The 24,508-nt window shown below is 40.4% G+C and overlaps 1 protein-coding gene across 8 annotated transcripts in view; it reads right to left on the bottom strand.

Moving 5' to 3' along the window:
- NEK6 (NIMA related kinase 6) overlaps nt 1-24,508 on the bottom strand; it is a 248,128-nt gene that overhangs the window by 57,713 nt on the left and 165,907 nt on the right. For all 8 annotated transcript variants that reach the window (XM_039506269.1, XM_039506271.1, XM_039506267.1 and 5 more), the window contains one exon: nt 5,024-5,145. In XM_039506269.1, coding sequence (XP_039362203.1) covers nt 5,024-5,116 — 93 coding nt within the window. In that variant the 5' untranslated portion in view covers nt 5,117-5,145. The remainder of the gene's footprint in view (nt 1-5,023; nt 5,146-24,508) is intronic.

The following is a 24,508-nucleotide window of genomic DNA, read 5'->3' as shown; positions in this document are numbered from 1 at the left end:
CTTCAGTTGCTCTTTAAGAAAAACCCAACTTTCTAATACATTCCTATTCAGCAGCTAGGTTAAGTTACTCTACAAAACAGGGTGCAAGATAGAACAGAGATGCCTTTGGGCTCTTACAAATATGTTCTTTTTTCTGTATGGTCACATTTCCCAACCATTGGGTACAACCCACAGATCTCATTCCTTATCAAGTTCTTCACAAACAAACTACTGTAGAGATGGGGAAGTCATAGTCATAGCAACAAATACCAAAGTCGAAGGCACCAGTGGTAAATAACGTTCTCTTTCTGCATATGCATGTGTATACACATCTTAGACTGCACAGGTGAAGCAGATGTCTTTCAGTGCTTCCATCCAGCACTAAATGTCTTCCATCCAGTATTAAAATTGTTCAACCTCTCCTGAAGGACAGCAGCTATCAATAAGCAGAAGTAAAGAGCCACAAGGTTTGGGGAGAATTTTTGGAGAATTTTGAAATGTGCACCTGACTAAGCTTTACTTCAGAATTTGAAGGAGGAGTGTGTTGGGAGAGAGAAGCGTTCTGCAGATAGACTTTTTCAGTCTCTGGAGAGACTGACAATGCATTTTAACTAGTATTAAATTCATACTATTATTAAAAAACTAACTGTTGAGAACTACTGCATAATGCTTTGAGAGCTGGCGGAGAAGCAGCCACTGCAGTTTCAGGCAGAGACTAGGATAATGTGGTCACTGTAGGATGCGAGACTAGACAGCAAAATCTCAGCACACTAATAATATGACATGGAGTTGTGTCTGTATCACTGCTTCTCAGAGGCATGGAGAGATTTGAGTCTGGGTGTGGCTACAGGATGGAAATATCCTGTGATAATTGCTCGGTGTGTAAACAATAAAAGCTCATGTTAATAAATAATAAGTTCAGTTGTTTTATTCCAGCCTGATTGGCATGAAAGGAAGTCAGCACTTGCCATAAGTCTGAACTAGTGGCAACCAGGTCACAGAATGCTCAAAATACTTCTGACCTACCTAAAGGTTCTTAAAAATTGGTTAACAAATAGTTAAAAAGTTAGCCATTGCAATCTTTAGTTACCAATAAAAACATTTTTCCCCTGTAGGAGCATGAAATTAAATATTTCTTATAAAAGAACAAAAAAGCATTCGCCCAATTAATTTTCTGAAATCTCATTAAAAAATTTAGCCTGACTAAGTCATAGACTTCTGACCTGAATTTTAATTATCTTTACGCTGGATGTAAGCTTTTTTTCTGATATTTGCAATGCATCATTAATTTTAAGGCAACTGCTTCTATGCTTTTAAAGTGCACGCTTCAACTGAATGACATTTACCATAAACTAATTTCACCTTTGAAAAACATCTGTGTTGGTACATGGGGAAGCCTTAGCATATGCAGTATAATGCATATGTATTCAAAGGACTGATTTAATATCATCATCAATCAATCTAATCTCTTTATGATCTGTCAAACTGTACATCCATATCCATAAAATAAAATCTTGCTGAAAAAATGTCAGAATTCCAATCTCAAAATGAACTTTTTCTGGTGTGGATTTACAAAAATACACTAGAAGAATAAATTGGTTTATGGAGGGTTTCTAAGCTCCACCAGCTAGAACAGGAAAATACTGGGCTGGTAAATGTGAATTATTGTTCAAATATCAGACAGCTATTGTGGTAATGAGTGCAGCTGATGATTGTATGCTCTCAGTTTTTGGACTTCATAGCCTCAGAAACCAGTATGATAATCTCTGATATCCTGAATCTGAATTGTTAGCTGCAATTCCAAGTCTGATGAACAACTTGGCTCCTGTTTGAAATGTTATCTTCTCTACCAGTGAAAAATTAGTACTGGCTAATGAAAAGTCGACAGGAAAAGAGAAACGCTAACTTTGAATTTGTAGGCTAAGCCAATATTCAGTAGGGGAAACTGAATAAAAAGCTGGATGCCTCAGGGAATTATAAATGGGACAGAGACTTTCACTGCTAAGTGAATCCAATCTAAATCAGTAGTGACCAAAATTAGTTATCATGCGCAATCCTAGTATCTGAGAACTGTAAAAATAAGGGTCACAGAACAGACACTGGATTGTGTTACTGTTTTTATAAAACCAAATTTCAGTCAATAAAAATGAGGAAAAAGCTATATTTTTAGAACTGTATTTTACATACTTCGCATAGTATTTACTCCTCTCCTACCCAGTGCAAACAAATAATCTGGGTATTTCACTGATTGCCAGCTTGCAGTCAGGAACATTACTAGGAAACCATTCTGTTTCTTTTTACAAACTTCATAGGAACAATGCTGGGATGATAGCCTTGCTGTGATTTTATAAGGTCCTCTCTCTCTATATATATATATTCACTTACTCTAATTAGAAAACTTCTAAGTATGAAGTTCTATTGTGAATCATAAGGAAAAGGTTAACTAAAACACTAAATATAAATACTGCAGATGAGCAGCTAGGGATGGTTCTAAACTAGCACTGCAAATCTTCTGGGGCAAGTTTGAAACAAATTGTGACATGTAGTCAATTTATCTCTCTTAAAGTTGAAATTATATACCTTTTTATTGTATCTGCAACTTATAAAAAAATAAATATCAAGCCACCAGAGTACAGCTACTATAGCCCCAAATTTTTATTTAGCAGAAAAATACTCCAGAATGTGAACTATACATGAGGCAGGCAGCAGCGAAGATAAGGCTACAACTGGAAAGCTATGCTGGTACTAGCAGCTCACGTAGTATTAAGAAAAGCAAATACCACTTCCCCACCTGTGCAGAAGCACTTTAGTGGCAGCATTAGCTGTAGAAGGGCACTGCATAAAAAAGCACATAGTCTTATTATGGAAGTGTTGTCTAGTAATTGGAGAAGGGGATGGGGTATCAACGGTCCTGGAATTCTATTTCCAGCTCTGCCACTGACTTGTTATGCAACATTAGGTCAGCCATTGCCTCCACTTTGCCACCTGTAAAATGGAGGTAATACGCTTTTGTGAAGTGTTTGAAACTGTAAGATGAAAAGTGCTAAAAGCTTTTTTCAGTCAAAGAGTGAAAACTACTGTTAGGAAAGGCCTTTGGGATAGGGGTATACTCCTGGTCTGGTCCGTCTGCAGACGAGGGCACAACCTTGACTGAAGAAAAGAAACCATTCCATTCCAGAGAGGTCACTCTCTGCCACCTCCCCCCCCTTTTTTTGCTGAGACTTTAAAAGCCAACACACTGCCTGCTCTGCAGAAACATTGAAGTCCCATGCGTGACACTTTTCGTAAGAGATGTTTAACCAACATTTTCCTCCCTCCCACCCTAAACTACAGCATAACATGCCAGCGTTACTAACACCCTCAGAGACAAGGATCACTGCATTTCATGGTGCAGAATTATGTAGTTTGGGATCCTTCCACATAAGAGGTACCACAAAACTAAGTAGTCCTCTAATTACACTTATGCCAAATGAAAAACCAGATATACTGCAATAAACAAACCATCACCACCTTGACACACAAGGAAGTTGTGATAATCTTTGCTTCAGAAGTTACTATATTTTGTTTCTTTTTACAATAAACTATGTTAAAAAAAACTAACATTTCACCTTCTCTATTTCTCAGGTTTATTCAGCACCAGGGCTATTAAAAAGGAGTAAAGATGCAAGAGCTCTTTTCTCCACCCCCAATTTCCAACCTGGATCTTCCTCAGAACAGCTAACATACTCAGACACCTCCACTGATATAATTTAGATACTAACAGGAGAGGGGGAAATCTTCACGGAACAATGACCATTCAGCAAAATGAGGTTGCTCAGCATCAGGGTAACGGCAGAACATAGAGTATTACCTACTAATTACACTTAACTATGTCATTACAAATTCTAACATGTGCTCCATGATGCCATGAATGTATCTGCTGCTTAAGAACACTTCCTAATCTTGTTCATGAAATAATTACAGGGGCTCTACCCTGCCAAATGAGGCAGTAATTAACCCTAATTGCTCAAAATGCAACTGGCTAATTCTAGGAGATTAATCAAGGGGATTCAATTATTATTAAATGACTTAATATGACAAATTGCTGCATTAGGAGAGGGGGGCTGTGCTCCATACAATGTATTTTCAAAGCAGCACTACACAAAATATATTCATTGTTGTTCTGTATAATCAGACAACGCATTGTTTTTGGAATCTTGTATCTATGTTTTGCTACAGCTTTCCTAATGAATTATTCCTGTCCAAGGAACCTCAACTGGATCCAATACTTAAAGTGGCAAATTAACACCCAACTTCCCAGCAAGACTTCTAGCACTCTTCTCTACCTTTAAGGCTTTTTGTTAACTGCACTAGGTACTGTGCAGGTAAAAATTAACTGTTCGGATAATATCTGCAGCCTTAAACACCCTGCAAGGAGGGAGGTAGCCCCAAGCCATACCAACAAAAATAATCCCTTGGTTAAACTGAAAAGCTGCAGTTAGTCTGGAAATAAGACCTAATGGTATCTTTATCCCCTACCCCTTTTGTGGACTGTCAGTTACAGAGGGAGAGTATCATACAGGGAAATATGTTTGTGCAGATAAAAAATATCAAGGAATGATGCTCCCAGAGGCTCAAAAGATAGAAAGAGAGCATACAATTTCATCTGGACTGACCTGTTTCTTGTGTTTGGTAATTATCACTAAAATATTCACTATTAAAATATTCCAGTAGATAAATAAAGAATATCATTAAAATTCAAACAGCTTCTTTTCTTTGGCCTCCCTTTAAAGAATCACAGCAGCACAGAAAGTCAGCATTCTACCAGTATAAGCTTTTTATAAGCCAATTTTATAAGCCAACTTGCTACAGGTACCATTGAAAATGTTTCCCATTCCTCTTGTGATCATAAAAAATGGGTTTGAAGCAACACTGTCAAGCTATTTGGCCCAAAAATGTATATACCTTAAAGACTAATCTTAACATTTAAAAACTGGTTATAAAAAAGGACTCCATGGGGTCTTTAAGGAGAAAAAAGGGGGATTAAAGAGATAAATGTGCTTACTTGAGGATCATGCTGATATTCCGGCCCTGGCACTTTGCAGAGAGGGTTGTTCTGGTCCCCTAGATGATGTGGATGGTTATGCTGTCCTTCCATGGTAACATGCCAATCTTTGCCCTAGAATTCTGTTGAAATAAAAAAAGAAAGCCATGTCACTGTTACCAGTCCAACACATTGAAAGTGGAAAGAATTTGCAATATGAGTCTGTCTGGGTATGTGCAAACATGTATTTGTACATAAACAGAGAAAGAGAGGATAGTCTTTTCCTCTCCTTCACTCCAGTGGATGTTCCAATGCACAGAACTCTTGAAGCAAGAATCCTGCATCTTCCACCACAGCTTCCAGAGTCTAAGCATGTCATAAATACACTACTCATAGAGTCCTTCCAGCTTGCGTATGCAGAAAGCAGTGGGTCAAGCACATTCTGAGTCTCCACAGACAACAGCAAGGGGGGAAGCCTCGTGATATCATAACCATAATTGATTTCCATGAAAGCTTTCACACTGAGCAGAATATCAAAAACAGTTAATGTCTGTATGTTCTACCTTTATGTTACCCATAAAAGATCTTGCTTTCACCAGTTCAAATATAAATTAATTTTGCAGTAATAGCTGGCACTGCCACCAATAAAGCTACATGGCCTAAATGTAATTATTTACACAGGTAAGAATAATATAATAAAGGTTAGCACTTTTTTCACTGATAAAAGAAAGGAACTAAAAAAAATTAATAAGAGCAAGTAAAAGAAAACTCTTTCTTCAAGAAAGTATTTCATATCATATCTAACTGCTCTTCCTGGCACACTATCTTGCACTGAGAGGAATTACAGATCCAATAGGTCTCTCATCTCTAGTAACTCTTTAAATCAGATGGCATATCAATTGTAAACACATCATGCACTTTTGCCAATTTAAAAATACAGAATTAAACTGATTGTGAGCCAATAATGTTCTCCAATGAGCCTGTATTTTGATATCTTTTGACATTCAGAGCCTGCATAGGTTTGTTGGTGTCCTCCATCCCACCCATATCTATTCAGTGGAATCTATATAAAACAAAAAAGCGAAATCCCCCATCTAAAGCGTTTTTAATTCTTTCTTTCATTCCGGAGGTATGTATAACCCTGATGATGGCCTGTACAAACCTCCAGATGCCCTTAACAAGGGTTAGCAGATGTAGAGTGATGAAATAATGGACCCCGGTGTTCTTCTGAGCCATATCTCCCATTTCCTGACCAGACAGTTCCTCTTCCAAAGCATTCCTTTTTACACCTCTAAGAGACTATCCCTTCAGCACCTTTTCTGATGCTGGGAAGCCGGAACAAGCCAACTACCTGTTTTTATTTATTTTAATTTATCTTTGGCAATATGACAAGTGCAAGTCTTTGGGTTAATCTCAAACAAGCAGCACAGAAGAAGGCTGCAAGGTCAGGGATTGTCTGAATGGAGAGAAGGAAAGATTAAAAGGGAAAAAAAATCTGCATAAGTGTGAGTTCCAAGTAGCTCCATTAACTTCTTTAGGGAGAAGAGCTGTATTTTTGATCTGATGGAAAAAGAATTTGATGGAGCCAAAAATGAAGACCTTTTAGGGTTTAAAGCTTCAGCTGCATTTGGAGTAAAATTATTTTCCAAGCAGATCAGGAAGATAGAGTATCAGTAAACATTATAAGTTAAGTGTCAATGAATTCCAAGAAAATTTTTCCAGGGTCATCTTGAAGCATAAGAACATAAGAATGGCCCTACTGGTTCATAACAAAGGTCCATCTACCCAGTATCTTGTCTTCTGGTATTGTTGAGGATGTAGAGCACAGAGCTCTAAGTCTGTATGCATAACAGCCACTGACCTTTTTACTATTTCAAATGGCTTACAAAGTACAGGTTTTGTTTACGGAGTGTGATCGTAAGTTAGGCATGGTCTGATCCATTCCCTGTTGCTCATTCCCAGCTTCTGGCAAACAGAGGCTAGGGACATCATTCCTGCCCATCCTGGCTAATAGCCATTGATGGGCAGGAAAAAATGCAATCCCTAGCTGAAATTTAACAGATGTCTCATGGCTCACCGACAGCGGCCAGGTGCCCCAACCACCCCTAAAAAATGTTCTTTTCATACAAGTTGGTGTGTTGGAGAAAGCAATAGGTGGAAGACCTGGTAGAATGCAGTGACACCAATGCACTGACCAAGGAACGAAGAGAAAAAAAGAACAGTACTGCAGATAAATTTGTTCTATTTAAGCGTCTCAGTAGAGGCTCCTACAGAAGTTACAGAACTGAAGAGGGGAGGAGGGAAAGAGTATACAACAGCTGCCAACAGAGCAGTTTCTGATAACTTATTCTATCAGCAGCCAATAACCTGCACTCTCTTATTTCATTCGTACTGTCACTTATCCCTTATTTTCAATCTAAAATTTCCCTTCATCCCACATAAATTGTGTCCCATTTTTTAGCACTGAAAATGTATTGTCATCATAAACCTGAAGTACTGAGTCAAAACACAAAAGGAAATCTAACTTGCATTTAAGTTGCCAGTAATGTGGTTGCTGAAAGGAGTAGTGAAATCCAGTACCCACACCACAACTCAGATTCCTGCACCTCAAGACATCACATCTGGGCTTATCTTAAATCTGTAGAGAAGGGTGGGGGATTATCATGTGGTTTCAAGTATGACTGGATTACTTTTATACCTCTACAACTTCAAATAAGACTAAGGCTATGTCTACACTTGTCATTTAAAGCGCAAAAAGTCCCTTTTTTGCACTAAAACCACGGGAGCATCTATACTTGTTAATGACTTTTTGCAGTGAAACTCAGAAGTTTCACTGCAAAAAGAAAACCACCTTCATGAGAGGCATACAGTTCTTACTACTGTTGGTTTTGCACTGTTATGAAAGTGAAGACAAGTTCTACCAGTGTAAACACCTTTTAGCCTCCAAAGGATATCTCATAGTTCCAAAAGTGACCACTCTGACCAGCATCGCTGCTGCTCTGACCCTAGGTAAATGGATGTCCACCCCTCCCACTGTAAGCCCTGGGAAGTTTGAAACTCCCTTTCCCTTTGCTTATAGATGTGGCAGGGAAAGCAGCCAGACAGCAGGGTTGTTTTTTTTTAAATGCCATGAAACAAACAAGGAAGTAATGGGGCTGCTGGGACATGAAGCAGGGCAGCACAGAGCACTGAGCAGGGACCTAGAATGCCTTCTGCTGACCCCCTCCGTCCCACAAGGCCTATCGAGAGAGCTGCACTCCGGGATAGCTGCCCTAAAGTGCTGCTCTCATCGGTGACGGAAGGGCTGCTAGTGTAAACACTCTTCGATGCCTGAGGAATTAAGTGAGTACACAAACCAGCGCTTCTCTTTCACCGGTTCCCTATCACCAGTGAAACTTAGGCCTGGTCTACACTGGGTGGGGGGGTGTCGAACTAAGGTACGCGACTTCAACTACGTGAATAGCGTAGCTGAAGTCGAACTACCTTAGTTCGACTGACTTACCCGTCCTGACGCCGCGGGATCGAAGTCCGCGGCTCCCCTGTCGACTCCGCCACTGCCGTTCGCGGTGGTGGAGTTCCGGAGTCGACGGGAGCGCATCCGGACTTCGAACTATCACGTCTAGATTAGACGCAATAGTTCAAACTCCGAGAAGTCGAACTCTCCGCGTCGACCCGGCGGGTAAGTATGGACCTACCCTTACAGGGCAAAAACTCTGCAAGCCTAGCCATACCCTAAGTAAAAGTTCGTAGGTGTTGGGAAGGAAAAGACTGAAAAAGACATGAATGAAAGAGCCCTGAGAATGTTATAAACCAGCCAAATTTACAAGTAAACTGCTGGGAATCCAATCTTTGTGCTATAACTTTTTGAGAACACAAAGTCAGATCAAAGCAACCCTGTCTGGAAAAGTGAAATTCCCCTGCTGGCTGAACAGTGCGAAGCAGTTTGCTCCCTTAGTTGGGTACAGTGATCCTCATTCCTACTCAAATGGATCTCCGGTATATATGAATGCACCATCTAGATCCAATGTAAACAAGAGCCACAGGCATAACTCCTCTTTTACTTCCTAATCTTTATTGCCACAAGTTCCCATCAAAGATAACTGATGTGGTATGGTATTTCCGCACAGTGTCACATGCGGCATGAAAATAACTTGCATAACATCTTAGTAAATGAAATAAGGGCTGAGGGAAATTAAATGTCTTTACGCAAAGGAATATCTGATCCAGGTTATCTTTGTTTAAGCACAAAAGTGAGTATACACCATAGCCTTTCTAGGAGGAGCAGTGAAATGTATCCTGTCACAATGAATCATATTTAGAGATTCAAGATAGTCAGAATGACTAGAGGCAGGGAATGAATGTGGTCCATTTCTCCCGATACCTTTATTCAAAATGAAAAAATCCCATGAATAGTTAATAGAAGTATGTGTGGATTGAAGTACTACTCAATATGAGTAGATGTATCAGATTCTGGCCCTGAAAGCAAGGCTTCTCGTCAAACTATTTATTCAGAATTTACATATTAAATACTAAATGGCCCAGGAAATGCAAGAAGACTTTGAAGAGTGTTTTTGGCTAGTAAAATAACATGCCTACTTATTCATCCATCTGTGTTTCAGGTACTGTGCCAGTACTGGGTCACCTCTGTGTGGCTGGTCTGATAACTGTTCAAAGAGTATAACAACTGTGACAAGATAAGATCTAGTGTCCAAAACAAATGTTGTCAGAAACCTTTGCTCCAGCAGTCTTGGCAAGCACTGAGAGAGACAGGGAACTTTGCTATGTATTAATGCACCAAGGGCATCTGGGCACTGACTTCCTTTTACTTTAAACTACAACAGCTGGAAAATGAGGGGGATCATCTACAGCTCAAGTCATCAGAAGAATTTTTTGCATTGGAGGTTGTGTTTTGTTCTATCAGTACTATTAGTTAAAGAGCCTTAAGAGCAGACAGAATTTTGCTGGTTGGGTATAACACAACCTACCATAACACATGGATGTACAGTGATATTTTAAAAATATCCACTGTCTTTTTAGGAATATGAAATTGAGAATTAAACAAATGCTTTAAAAACTTCCAGTGCCAATGCTCAGAACCAGCACTCATCATGTGAGCCACAAACTTTTAGATTATTTCCCCTATCCCTCAGAGACTACGTCATGCTACTTCCATATACATGTATGCTACTAGCCATACAAAAGACAGGAACAAATTTTGAGTTTTCCATGTTGCAGTAGAACAAGCTACAGATTCATTCTGAAACTTGACACCATTCTTTCTGTTTTCCCAGTGCTGGCTATTTGATTATGAAAAGAGGTTGGGGCTTCCATGAGGAAAACATCAAGGCTTCTGTTGTATTGATCTACCAGCCAGGAAAGCTATAAAAGCAACAAACATTCATCCACTCTCACACCTGGACAAACATTTTGGTTCAAACTGCCCCTACCTAGATCATAAAACAAACATTCCCACTACCAAAGAATAGTAAGAGCCCTATAGTACAGTACCTGCCAAAAACAAAGTGCTGAACACTTCTGGGTTGGTCTAAATATAAAAGTGTTTAAAAAGCCATAATATGAACTTCAGTTTGTTTTCATTGTCCAGGGGGAGAGGAGTACAAAGAATCAGCATGAGTAAGAAAAAGTAACATTAGATGTTAACATTCTTTCACTTTTAATAATCTGTAGGTTTATTAGTAACACAGGTAAGGAAGATCATGGTGGGTTGTTGTTTTTTTGTTTCTTTGTTTTTAAAGTCCTTTTAATAATAATACGTATCTCTTACATAGCACTTTTCATCAGTAGATCTCAAAACCCTTTATAAAAGTCAGTGTCATTATTCCCATTTTACAGATGCGGAAATCAAGGCACAGAGAGGGAAAGGTGACTTGCCCAAGGAGACCCAATGGGCCACTGGTCAAAGTGGGAACAAAACCCAGATCTCCTGAATCCTGATCCAGTGCTCCATCCACTAGACATGGAATCTCTCTTAGAAACACCCCCAAGTAATTTGTGCGTTGTGTGTTGCTGTCAGAGCCATCAAATTTATAATTCTCTAAAAACATGGGACCTAAAATAATTAGGATTTATAAAGGTTTCTTATTTAAAAAGAAAGCATAATAAAAAAAATCCTACATGCACAGAGAACATACTGATATGGGCTGCAGTTTACTGACAGATTCCCTTTTTGCCTCTTACCACCTAAGACAATTACGTTTCACACTTAAAAACTGGAGATACTGGAATGCATTAAAATATTAGGTCCCAACTGCCATACTCGAACGTTGATTCATATCCATAGTCTAACCCTGATCTTACATCACATCTACCATAGCCTGCCTTAGGGACAGAGTAAAGTCCAAAAAGATATCAAGTTATTTGTAAATCTGAGAAGCCAAGCCAGTCAGCAGATCACATGAAACTCAGGCATTTCTAAGAGAACCATAACTCTCAGGGTGCTGTAGGAAACCCAAGGTACCAGGAGAGATTAGACGATGGGAAAGTAAATTAACAGCTGAGAATAGCATAGCTACTATAAGCATGTAGAAGAGTTTATTAGGCAGAGTATTAGGGTTTGGCCAGTGTTTGCATAAAGTACCGTAGCTGCAAGCAAATAAAAGAGTAAGAATAAAATCAGTTTTGAAAAGAGATATGGCTCAGCTCACATGACACCAGCTCTGATCCCTGCTGACACCTAAGGGACAGAGTGTCCTGCTCAAAACTGGCAGTTCTGCTATTCCAGACTCTTATTGGCATACACTCACACTATAGGTAGACTGGCAAGTTTCTCCTCAGCAAGAGTTCTGATAGAGGGCCTTCAGATTGCTGCTAACAATGGAGAAGCACTTTTTAATGTCAGCAAAGGCTCCTGAATTGTATGCAGAGAACTCTACAATAAAGTGTTGCATATTTTTAAAGTTTTATGACACTTTAAATAAAAACAGGCAAAAAGGTAACTAAAGCCAGTATTCCAGTTGCACTTTTAAACATGAATACAATGTAGCAGAGAACACTGGGAATGCCTGCTATAGTTAAAAGCTACAAAACTGCTTCCAACCTCCCATCTTCCCAGCCCCATTTTCAGATGCTTATACTTTTCTAACAAACGAGTCAAAAAGGTTGTTTGAAACGCCCACATTCTGGGCTGAAGTTTCCCTACCTGATCTCTTTACAGTGAAATTTATGGATTAAAGAAAGCTACATGTGTAAAGGCTAATTTGTAGTTAATGAGTATATTGAAGACTGAATTACCAATTGATACCATAAGTCAGTCATTCTAACTTCTTTTTATATAATTAATACCTTTTTAAACCTTTGTTATTTAAATCTGGAACTAGTCGGGCTATGTTACATGCACAATATGGGGCAGACTATCCGACCAACTCCTAAGAGGTAACTACCACAAAACCTTAAACGTCACTAGGATAATGATTTTCCAGGATAGAATGGAAGGGAGCACTTCAAAATTGTGCCTCTCAGTCTTAACTGTTCTTTTCAGAATTACTCAAGTCCATGGGCTATTACAGTCTTGCACCTTATACTATGGCTGTACAAATCAGGATGGAGTGCTGCATGCAGGAACCTGTTGTTGTCTGCAAGCAGCACTCTTCCTGTACTAAGCAGGAAATAAATGCACGCTGCACTGCAAGAATCTTCACCTGATTTTAACCATTTTATACTTCCAGAGTCACAAAGGTGTCAGTATATCACTGCTAATTAACACAGTGCAATACTTTAATGACTCTTTACTTTTTAAAATTCAACATCTTAAAAAGAGAAGTTCCACTGAGGTTGGAAGTAAACAATCACGAGGATTTTAGCATCATCTGTACCCAAAGAAATTGGTCAAAGAAAGGTAATTAAGTTACAAGAAATCCAAGACCTTCCCTGGGCAACAGAATTCTGCTAGATCTTGGATCCAATATTACTACCCAGTTTGTTAACAATAAGGAAACACTTGTCAGATGGAAGATAAATCCACACTGCAGTTGAATGATCTCAGCTCAGATAGGCATATTCTCACTAGCTTTAATTTAGCTGGCACACTAAAAATCACAGTGAAGACACAGTGGCATGGGCTTCAATGCCAGACATACATGCCTACCTGATCCCCTGGGTACATAGTCATGTTGCTAGCCCACGCTGAAGCTTGTGCTGCCTTGTCTTCATTGCTATTTTTAGCATTGTAGCCAGATTAAAGCTAGTGCAAGTGTACCTACCTGAGCTGCAAATCACACCTTCAACTGCAGTGTACACATACTCTGATACTTTTTCCACAATATATAAAAAATATAGCAGCCATTCCCTCACAGTAGATGCACAGCATTCTGAAATATGACTAAACTCAATCGGAAGGAATAACTGTGTTGATTTTATGAAGCATGCACTCCATCTTCAATCATGTATTTATATTGTATGTATATTTATGTAGCTTTCTTAAAAGGGATACTTAAGTCGCTGACATCCAAAATGTAAAATACACCTTTAAGTTTTCACATTTCCATTGCAAATGTGCTCCTGCCAAAATGAGTGGTTTTTTTTAAATTAATCCCTCCAAAGATAAATAACCCAGAAAATTGTTCCAGCTCTAGCTCCTGTATCCAAAGCTGTACAGCAGTTTCTAACTGAACCACAAAAGAAATGTACACTAGATTAACTAATTTTTTTCTGTTTATTCACAGCTTTGCAACAGCAATTCAAGCTTCCCCAAGATTTGTAAATTCCAAGAGTGTGCCTCAATTCTAACTTGCAGGAACTATATCCAGGGGTAAGAGGAGCATTTCATCTCCATGGCCTATTTAGACCTTGTCCTCTCTTGAGGACATACAACAAGACTGCAAAAATTAGTGCACTGTGCTGGTGAGTTTGAAGACATGATTCCACTGACAACTGGACAGAGATCAACAAACTCATTCTACCTAGTGCTTTCTAGTCAACTTTTAATACATCATCATTGGCACAATACAGCATCAAAGAAATCAGACAGAAAAAATCTAGTCAAGTCCTGTTTAAGCAGAAAATGAAAGGTACACAAAACCAACAGTAGAGAACATTAATAAAAAACAGAATTCAAAAACATTTAATCAGACTCCCAATTCCTTCTCACTTCCTTTTTCCCGTTTGGTAATAAAAATATAGTTCCAGAGGAATATTTGAAGAATTCTTCATCTGCTTAACAGCCAAAGACAACAGTAGGAAACAAGTCAAGAGGCCTTGGAATGAGCTCTCCCTACACACTGGCAGCTTTCCACTCTGCTTTGTCCTAGCCCTGCACTTTCATTACTCAAGAGATGGGCTCTCTAATTGTTACGTCCAAGGTACTTAGGAAGCTCAGACTGTTCTTGTTTGGGCCTTGCAGCTGGGGAAGTGCAAACAGATATATTTTTAAAATAGCACAGAGGTGTGCCACACATTCCCCACACTGGACGAAAAAGGGAAGTTATCACAATCACCTGTGAGAAGAGTAAGTTACAAAAACTAACCAATGCTGAATTTCTGCTTGAGGCAATTACAAATGTTCACATTAAATATTTCAAATGCACAAGATCCAAGTAGGTCATATGCCACAAAAATCAATATATGTAGAGGCAAAGTCTTTCTCCAAAAGTATGCATGTAATTCATGGGATCCTTTGTAGCCAGTTTTCAGAGTAGCAGCCGTGTTAGTCTGTATCAGCAAAAAGAACGAGGAGTACTTGTGGCACCTTAGAGACTAACAAATTATTTGAGCATAAGCTTTCGTGGGCTGCATCCAATGAAGTGGGCTGTAGCCCACGAAAACTTATGCTCAAATAAATTTGTTAGTCTCTAAGGTGCCACAAGTACTCTTGTTTTTTTTGTAGCCAGTGTTAGCCAGTTGTTGAAATCAGACTCTCAATCTTTATTTTTTTTAAAACAAATTTTAAATTAATATTTTTGCTTCTGGACAATTATTTATTCTGAGAATTCCTGTTTGGACATATGGTTCCTTTTTATTGAGAGGTATGAATTGTCATTGTTGAGGTTCCATTCCCTGTAAGCAGCACAGAGTAACTGTAGAGTGTATATTAATCTCAGCTTCTAGAAAGTAAAATGTAGGGAGGAAACCTTTCATTACTGCTTTTTCAAGCCTGGCACTTTGAGAATTCTGTGTAAAAATTATTAATGGCATGCTATGATTCTTGCAGTATTTGGGGTAAATTGTAAGTCAACATGTAAGTTCTTAATGATGCTGATGGCCTACCAATCTAATGAACCTAGCAATACCGCATATCAATCCTGGTCAGTTTCATACAACATTAAGGCATAAAGATGCCAGTAGTTAGCACTGGCACTTTACCTATAAGGGATAAATGATGGGGATGCTTCTTTTGAAGGGTTCAGAAACACAAGAATTATCATACAGGAAAAGAATAAGTGGCCAGTTCAGTCAGGTATTCCTCCTCCTGCCATGCAAGTATAGACCAAATGACCCATCCATGCCAGTGCCTCAGTCAGTGGCCAATGCAAGAAGTGTCAGAGGAAATAAAGTAACCCTGTGCTAAACTAATTGTATAATACTATGCCACAAGGGGAAGTTTCTCCTTTACCTCAACCAGTGGTCCCATATGGCCTGAAGCACAACTGTTCACCTGAATAATTTTGTCCCAGACTAGTATAATTGCAGGTGCTTGTCCAATTGCATAAATGTCTAATCAGTTTTGAAATTCACAAGCATTTGTCTTAGCAATATCTTGTAGCAGCAAGTTCCACAGGTTTATGGCATGTAAGATTTTATGAAAGCAGTATAACCTAGCCTCTTTTGCACACAAGAAGAAAACTTGCAAATTATGATTAAGCAACATTAGCAAAACTGGCAGTGCTGTTTACATACAATCTTCAGTATGTCACAAGAATGGACACAGGCTGGTAAGTGGGACACTCTCTCTGCACCCCCACCAAATCTACAAAAATCAAAGAACAAACTTCTCTTACTGGAAACAAAGAGGAGAACTCATATGAACAAACAAGCCAGTGACATGCTTCAGTTATTAAAATGCTGGCACTTAGCTGCACATAATAAATAAATGAAGCAACACTGTCTCAGTTAAGCACTTAGTTTTGTAAAAAAGACAGACATCAGGACAGCATACAACCACACAAAAACTGGCAGGTCTTGTATGACTGAATATGCTGCTTACCTAAATATCTGCAGTGGAGTTACTGGAAAACAATTTACTGGAAACAAAGGAAGGAAATAAAACATGGTTAATTAGAGCTGAACCCAACTTAAAAACAAACATTTTCAGAAAAGAACAATTAACTCAGCATAATACTGCCTTCCTTCCAGCAACAGATCTGAAGTTATAAACTCAAAAGCTAGGAAGACAGCACTCTGAAAACATATAGGGTACCAAACTTCCAACTCACTGTCCTTTGACATGAGTGCATGCACGCACACATCAACACCACTTTAGGAATACATCCCAAATACGGTGATCCACCCAAACTTCAAATGATGTGGAATCTGGTCCTTTCTCTCAGCCCACATACTAGAATAGGTTTGTCTAATATTTGCCCTTGTATTTGAAGGAGTGGCATGACACGAAAGGAAAATACATGCCAGCGCACACTCCAAACATACTTACCCACAAAGGAAATTCCCCTACCAAACAATTATTAAAATAACTGCTGTCCTAGTCTCTAAAAATCCTAGCACCCACTGTCATCATTCTGAAGTACAGTTATTACTACTACAGTATATTCATTTATATATTGTACCACTATTCACATGCAAAATGGAATTTTTACAAAGCTAGAAACAAAGTACACAAGAACAAACAAGAAAAACAGGCTTTGACTTAGATTGGAAATAAATGAATGTATCTGCTACCTCAGCTGCATCTTTACTAACACTTGCAAAATGAACAAAGTAAAATCAATAACAATTAAAAATCATCAGCATAAGAGCATAAAGAACTGTAACCACACAAACCCAAAGTTTTTATAGCTAAAAGTGCACAGATCTAGAACCAAATTCTGCCGACTTACATCCCGTGCAGTCACACTATTCCTGAAACTTAATCTTCAGTCAGCTCCACTACCATCTGCCCAAGCCAAAGCAACCTGTCAATCAAGATCCCAATTCACCACCTATCCTCATTTAAAGTTAAATGAATCCCCTAACCTGAAGGGGCCCCACATTCCACAAGTGTACAACAAGCTCACATTCTCCTGGGAGCTCCTCTACAGGACTATATCTCCCAAACAGATCTGCCTCTTGCTCTTCTCCTTTGACTCAAATATTCCACTCAGACAAAAAAAAAAAAAAAAGCTTCCATGATCCCCTGCAGGTATCTGACAGGTGCCTTTCAGAGGGCAGAAGAGCCCAGGGTGCTTGGTACTGGAGCCCAAGATCATTAGTTATAAGATGTACATTAAGGAACAGAACCTCATCAGCGTTCAGATTCTTATGCACCTAATGCCCAAGGTGAAGCTCCTCTCCAAACCAGCCTTGGCAACAGCTGCGGCCAGCTTAATCAGGTATTAGCATGTGTCTTCGAATGCCTAAAACTCAACCAGAGGCCAAATTATCCTCTCCCAGATGAATACTCCGTATGACTAGCGCCAAAAACCTCCCAAGGAGATAGTGAAGCAGCAGTAGTTGCGCCCAACACATGCCTGTTTCCTGTGCCAGCACACCTTCATCTTATTACCAGGCATACCCAGCTGCTTTCCATATGGCTGGCATTCAGTCCTTTTTGCTGCCCGCAACACTACTGTCAGCAAACCCAAATGTCCACAGATGAACCATTGTTAACTGACCTAATAGGTAAGAGACAAAAGAAAGGATTACACTACACAGAGTAGTAGTGCCCATCTGTCCCACAGAAAGGAATTGTCCTCATCTGGCCCTGCATAACAAGCCTTCTGTTAACCCATTAGGGCCGCTGAGATGGATGCTCCTATAAAGACGAAATGAGCCACATACATTACTGCTTTCCTTAGCATTGCCACAAACAAATAGTAGGGCTTTGGGAGGTGATGGGAAAAATGAAGCCCAGAAGCTAAGTGACTTCCACAAGGCCATGGAGTCTCAGTATTCCCATCTGTAAAATGAGGTTAGTAGTGACCTGCCTTACAGAAGTGCCAAGTGGCCTTTTATATCTGCCATGTAGTGGTACAACAATGCAAAATATATTAATACTGTGTATAGACTATACACCCACATATGTACTTTTTCTCCAGATTACTATATCCCTCTACATGTCTTCCCCACCCTCAATTCCTGGGGAGCCAAATGGGGAAAGGTCTATGTTTGGATGAAAACAGCTAGTGCAACAAAATAAGCAATCAAGATTCACACTATGACCCTACGCCCCCATATTCTTCATAGAGATATTGCTATGATATGAATATGGCAGAGCTGATTTCAGAGTCTGTCTCTTTCTGCAGCTGAGCGTGTCCCTACCTGTGTGCGCGCTCTAGAGGAGGCTTGAGGGCCTGGCACAGAAGGACAGGGTAAGGGAGCCCAGGCTGGTGGAACAGGCGGGCTCAGTGTTATTTTAGTACATCAGGTGGCACCCAAGAGTGGGGGGGGGGGCAAACCATCAGTCACCCTTTGGCATACACAGAGGGATCCAACAGTTAATTGTGAATAAAAGCTCTAATATTACGTATCTGATGAGCAGGCTCTTCGGTCAATGGGTGACGTACCAATCAAACATTTTACAGATGGGAACCAGGGTTCCCCAATCTCTAGTGAGTGCTGTGTCATTTACAGTAGGCTTCCTGAAAGAGTGAAGTGATGCAAACTATTTTACAAAGTAACCACTACCACAGTGATACTACTTTCTTCCTCTCTGCTGCCCAAGAATGTTCTCTCGCTGGCTTGCTCATAAAATAAATCTGTCAAGATGTTATATGAGATTACCTATATTTTTAAATGATGGTCTAGGCTTATGATTACATTATCTCCCTGGTTCAGTGTACGTGCAGTGGAGAAAGCAGTCCAATCCTAGGAGAGTATTATTTTCGAGTGACTTTTATTGTCCATTATCTTAGAGCATTTATGCCACAGCCACGATGTCTGGTAGGAATATTTCACAACAGAAATATCTTTGTCGTTAGTATTCTCATTGCAATTTAGTCAGATCAACCTTTAAATCTCATCTATCATACTGAAGTGCTTTGGCAACGCAAGCACAGTAATATATGCTTCCATGTAGAACCTAATTACAGGCTAGGTTAAACAGCATACTCCCCCCCACTTCTGTATTACAAGGAGATAGGAAATCCTGAGCAGGCTTTGGTTTCTCACCCTCCCTTTTTGTTGGCGAAAGTACACGACCAGTTCATTGTAACAGACTGATTCTGTCTGGCACATGACAAAAATTCACTTGAACCTAAACAAACTTCTGACAGCATTTCCAAAAGCAGAGATATTTACTGTAAATCCCTGACAAATTTTTCCTCCTCAGTTCGTCTCTCTCTTGACAGTCACCTTAAAATGACTAGAAATTACCATAAGTAAATAGCAGTTTAACATCCAAAAAAAGAGTGTTAACGTTTAATACACACCTGCCAAAACTAAAGAACTATTAATAGCGACGTTGAAGGAGAACACTTGAGACATGCCACTGAAGTGCATTAGATAGAAGAGAATTCTGCAAGAAATGAGTAAGAAAATACAATTTAGCAAACATTTTGCTTAAAGAGACTAAGATCAGACCACATATGTAAAGGTGGATTTTATACCACAGTGATGAGAAACTGATTAGAAAGAATATAAGCTCTTCAGAGCAGGGACTATGCATTCTTTCTTACTAACAGCTAGAAAAAGTGACATGGGAATTCAAGGTAAAAACTGTCAAACATGAAGCTCACACATCAATTGAGAGTGAAAATCTAGGGCTTGGTCTGCACTTTGAAGGTTATGCTGGCATGGTTATGCTGGCCAGAGTTGTGAAAAACTACACCCGTGACAGAGCTATGCCAACATAAGCCCCAGTGTAGACCCAACTATGTTAATGAAAGAATGGTTCCGTTGACATAGTTAACATTGTTCAGGCAGGTGGTGTTCCTACACCAACAGGAAAACCCCTTCTACTGGTGTAAGGCTGCATCTACACTACAGGGCTTTGCTGGCATAGAAATAACCCAACCTAAAACAATGTCAGAGGAAGTTGTACAGTGCTTTCCAAAATACAACTCAACATGAACAACACACACCTGCAAAACCAAAGGAGATACATTATTAACCAGTATGAAGATTGTGTAAAGGCTATTGACGTCTCCCTACAATATGTCTGTTAGTCTTGTGTCATGGTGATCTTAGGGCTTGGCTACACTTGCGAGTTACAGCCAGGAGCGGCTCTACAGTTTTCGCCGCCCCAAGCAGCGCACCGAATTGCCACCGCAGACGGCGGGGGCAGTCCGTGTGCCCTTAGGGCGGCAGGCGCGTTTCCACGGCGGCGGCAATTCGGCAGCAGCTTCTATGTTTCAGCTAAACATAGAATCTGCTGCCGAATTGCCGCCGCCGCGGAAACACGCCTGCCGCCCTAGGGGCACATGGACTGCCCCCGCCGTCCGCGGCGGCAATTCGGCGTGCTGCTGGGGGCAAAACAACAGGGACTGCCGCCCCTTGAAGATTGCCGCCCCAAGCACCAGCTTGGAACGCTGGTGCCTGGAGCCGGCCCTGGTTACAGCGCAATAAAGGAGCCCCGGGCCCTCTAGCTCACTACCCATCCACACTGGCAAAGCATGTAGAGCGCTCTGACTCCACGGCTACAGCACTGCTGGTACTCCACCTTGGTGAGTGGAATAACATTTGCTGCGCCCTTGCTGGAGCACCGTGGTGCCAGTGTGAACGAGGTGTTGCATTACGCCGCTCTGATCAGCCTCCAGAAATGTCCCATAATCCCCTTAAGTCAAGTGGCCACTCTTGTCATTGTTTTGAACTCGCTGTAGGAATGCGGATATGCCGTTTGAAAGCTCCGTTTCTGACAGCCGGCTGTTTATCTGCTCCGAGACAGAGTAGTGTGGAATGTTGTATGTGAGAGAGAGAGGCGGGAAGGAGGGGGGGCCTGCTGCTGTCTGAACTTACAAGATAGCATCCTGACTTGCTCTCAGTCCCCAAAAAACCCACTCTGTCTCCCTCCACATATACACAACACACTCCCTGCCACAGGGATAGCTCAGTGATTTGAGCATTGGCCTGCTAAACCCAGGGTTGTGAGTTCAATCCTTGAGGGGACCACTTAGGGATCTGGGGCAAAAATCAGTACTTGGTCCTGCTACTGAAGGCAGGGGGCTGGACTAGATGACCTTTCGAGGTCTCTTCCAGTTCTAGGAGATAGGTATATCTCCAATTATTAAACTCCACCCCATTTGAAAAGCACGTTGCAGTCACTTGCATGCTGGGATAGCTGCCCATAATGCACCACTCCCAATGCTGCTGCAAGTGCCACAAATGTGGCCACACCAGTGCGCAAGCAGCTGTCAGCGTGGACAGACTGCAGCGCTTTCCCTACTGCGCTCTCCGAAGGGGGGTTTAACTCACAGGGCTCTACATCTGCAAGTGTGGCCATGCCCTTAGTTCATGGATACAGTTCCTAAAACTTACAGCTAATATATTGTCTAATTCAGTTTTATTATTCCCCAAAGGCACAAGCTCTAAAGAACTAGAATGGCAAAATTCAACTGTCTCAGTCTCCCAAGTTGAAGTTTTTAAAGTGTGCATTCTGAAGCCAATAAGTAACAAATAAAGGGATCAATCATTACAGTCAATGTAAATATATATGGTGACAAGGCTGAAAGGCAGATGAACTTACCCAATAGACCACAATGGTTCCAGTGCAGGAGTTCTCAACCTTGTTCTTTCTGAGCCCCCCCACCCAGCATCCTATAAAAACTCCACACACACACCCTTGTGCCTCAATAACTGTTTTTCCGCATATAAAAGCCAGGAACAGCGTTAGGGGGTAGCAAGCAGGTCAACTGCCTGTGGCCCCATGCCACAAGGGAGCACATGAAGCTACGTTCCTCAGGCTTCAGCTCCAGGTGGCAGGGCTTGGGGCTCAGGGGTTCAGCCTCATGCGGGGGGGCTTCAGCTTTCTGCCCTGAGCCCCAGCCAAGTCCAGTGCTGGCTCTGCTTGGTGAACCCCTGAAACCTGCTCACAGCCCCCCAGGGGGCCCCGGACCGCTGGTTGAGAACCATTGCTCCAGAGTTAACAAGGCATTCATTCAGTCTTTAAAACATATAATTGTTTGGTAGTGAAATGTCTTATGAAACACAGTTCCTGACTGAAAGCAACAGTTTCTTTTCAAAATTTCTGGGACATATTTTTAAATCCCCAAAGGTATCAATTTATCCACTGCAAATTTTTTTATTCAGTCCTTCCTTAGATTCAGACAAGTGCAGAAAGGTATCTCAATCAAGATTTTTTTTTAAGTCTTTACTGTTCCAAGTGGAGTCTCACCTAAATGGGTAACTATCTCTAATGAGAGTTACATATGTACATCGTAAGGTGAAATATTTAAATGAAAAAATATTTCTTTAATTTTCTTATATCTGAAAAAATAAACAATATGTAAATATCTGTTGCCAGGCTGAAATGCATAAGCCAAGTCTCAGCCCACAGCAAAAATTTTACATGCAAGTTATAAACGCCTAAAAAAAGAGAAGAGAAGGTTTATAATGGAAAAGCTGACAGACCCTTAACTGGAAGCAAAGAACTGAAGTCTTTTTAGTATTTTAGTCACACACATCCCATTTTATGAGTGTTAGAATAATTTATCCTGAAAGCAGGTGCAGATGAGGTTGTGTTAAGACTTTGTGTAGTCTTTACTAGTTGCAACAGCTAGAGGGCTGAGCATTGTTTCCTTGAAGATATCAAAATTCATTAACTGAGAATACTTTAGTTAAAGAACTAAAACCCCTAGAGCTTTTTTCATATTGTTATGTCAACAACTGATATTCATTAAACAAATGGTGACAGCCATTGTAATTCACTGTTCAATACTTAGGAGAAAAATGACATTAAGTCAACAAACTTAGGACTTGTCTACACTGGCAATTTACAGTGCTGCAAGTCTCTCGCACAGGGGTGTGAAAAAACACCCCGAGTGCAGCAGGTTTCAGCGCTGTAAAGCGTCAGGGTAGACTGTGCACCTGTGGAGGTGGTGCTTTTAGCGTGTTGGGGAGAGCTCTCTCCCAGCGCCCTGCCACGGCCACACAAGCCACGTTGAAGCGCTGCCCTTAGAGCTATTCAGAGCCACCCACTACAGATGTTAAGAGAACTGTTACTTGCCAATATTTAAATATTTGCAGCAAACTTCCCACTTTGTTTCAAATCCTTCACCCGCAGCCCAAGGTTTACATTAGTCACTGAGATTAATCTTTCAACAGAAATACTACTGAACAGTCTACATTGTAGTAGCTGGAAGAACTCCCCAAGAAACGCAACTTACTTCTAAAAAATAGCATGGTTTGTCATAGTTTTCTCCATTATTTATCACCCTGTTTGAACTATGGAAAGACCATCAAGTAGCACATTTTAAAAGTAATAATAATAAAAGTACTTCAGATCCAAAACATTTTACAAACTTAACTTGCCAGTCCTCAGCACTCTCCTGTGTAGTAGTTACGTAACTATCATCATCTTCATTTTATCAATTAAAAAAATGATACAAACAATTGAAGGCAAGCATCCCCATGACATCATTCAAATATTTGTAAACTTATGTCCATCAAGCTATGTATATTTAGCTTTCTTAATGCTTTGTACATTTTAATCTTTCCTACCCCAGAGGCCATCTCATTCCTTACAATACATGCCGCCACAGCAGAGTGAGTCAGCTTGCAAACACTTGCTGAAAATTCTTAGATTTAAACATACGGGGCCTGGAGCCAGGACATAGTCAGTGGACAGCCCCTACCTTTGGACACCACCCCCCCCCTTACTGGTCCAGCAAAGTCCAAGACCCTGCTGTCCAGTTCATAGTCACAGTTTAAGGTCCATCACTTCTCCGAGCCATCCGCCTGGGGGAGTGATTTTGAGATTAGGTTTTTTTTAATTTACTTTGTTGGGTGACAATATTGTAATGGTCATTAACATTGGCCAACAAGTCTCACTCTCTATTTAAGTGTTGTATAAGCAGCCAGGGACAATATAAAGGCCACTTTTTACACGTCAGAAATAAATCTGTTTCTCCAGCCCCCTTATTTTCTGTTGCTTATCTTTGAATCTTCACATCTTTTGGTAATGAGATGCCCATGGCCAAATGCTGTTTTTAGATGCAGTCATACCTGGGCCAAAAAGGGAGGAGCTATTGCCACTTACCTCCATGGCAGAATGCTTTGGAATATGCAACCCAATCCTGCTTTGAATTTATCCATCACATTACTCATTCATGTCTATTTCACAGTCCATTATCACTCTTTTCAGCATGCAGGTTTTACCTTCCATTGAGCATCTAGGCTACAGATTACTTTTTCCCATATACCGGTATACATTAATGTGCATTTGTTCAAAGTGGGATACAGCAC

This window comes from Mauremys reevesii, linkage group 19 (assembly GCF_016161935.1).
Source record: "Mauremys reevesii isolate NIE-2019 linkage group 19, ASM1616193v1, whole genome shotgun sequence".
NCBI lineage: Eukaryota > Metazoa > Chordata > Testudines > Geoemydidae > Mauremys > Mauremys reevesii.
The sequence above is the reverse complement of the archived record's forward strand: the minus strand, read 5'-3'. Positions and strand labels throughout refer to the sequence as shown.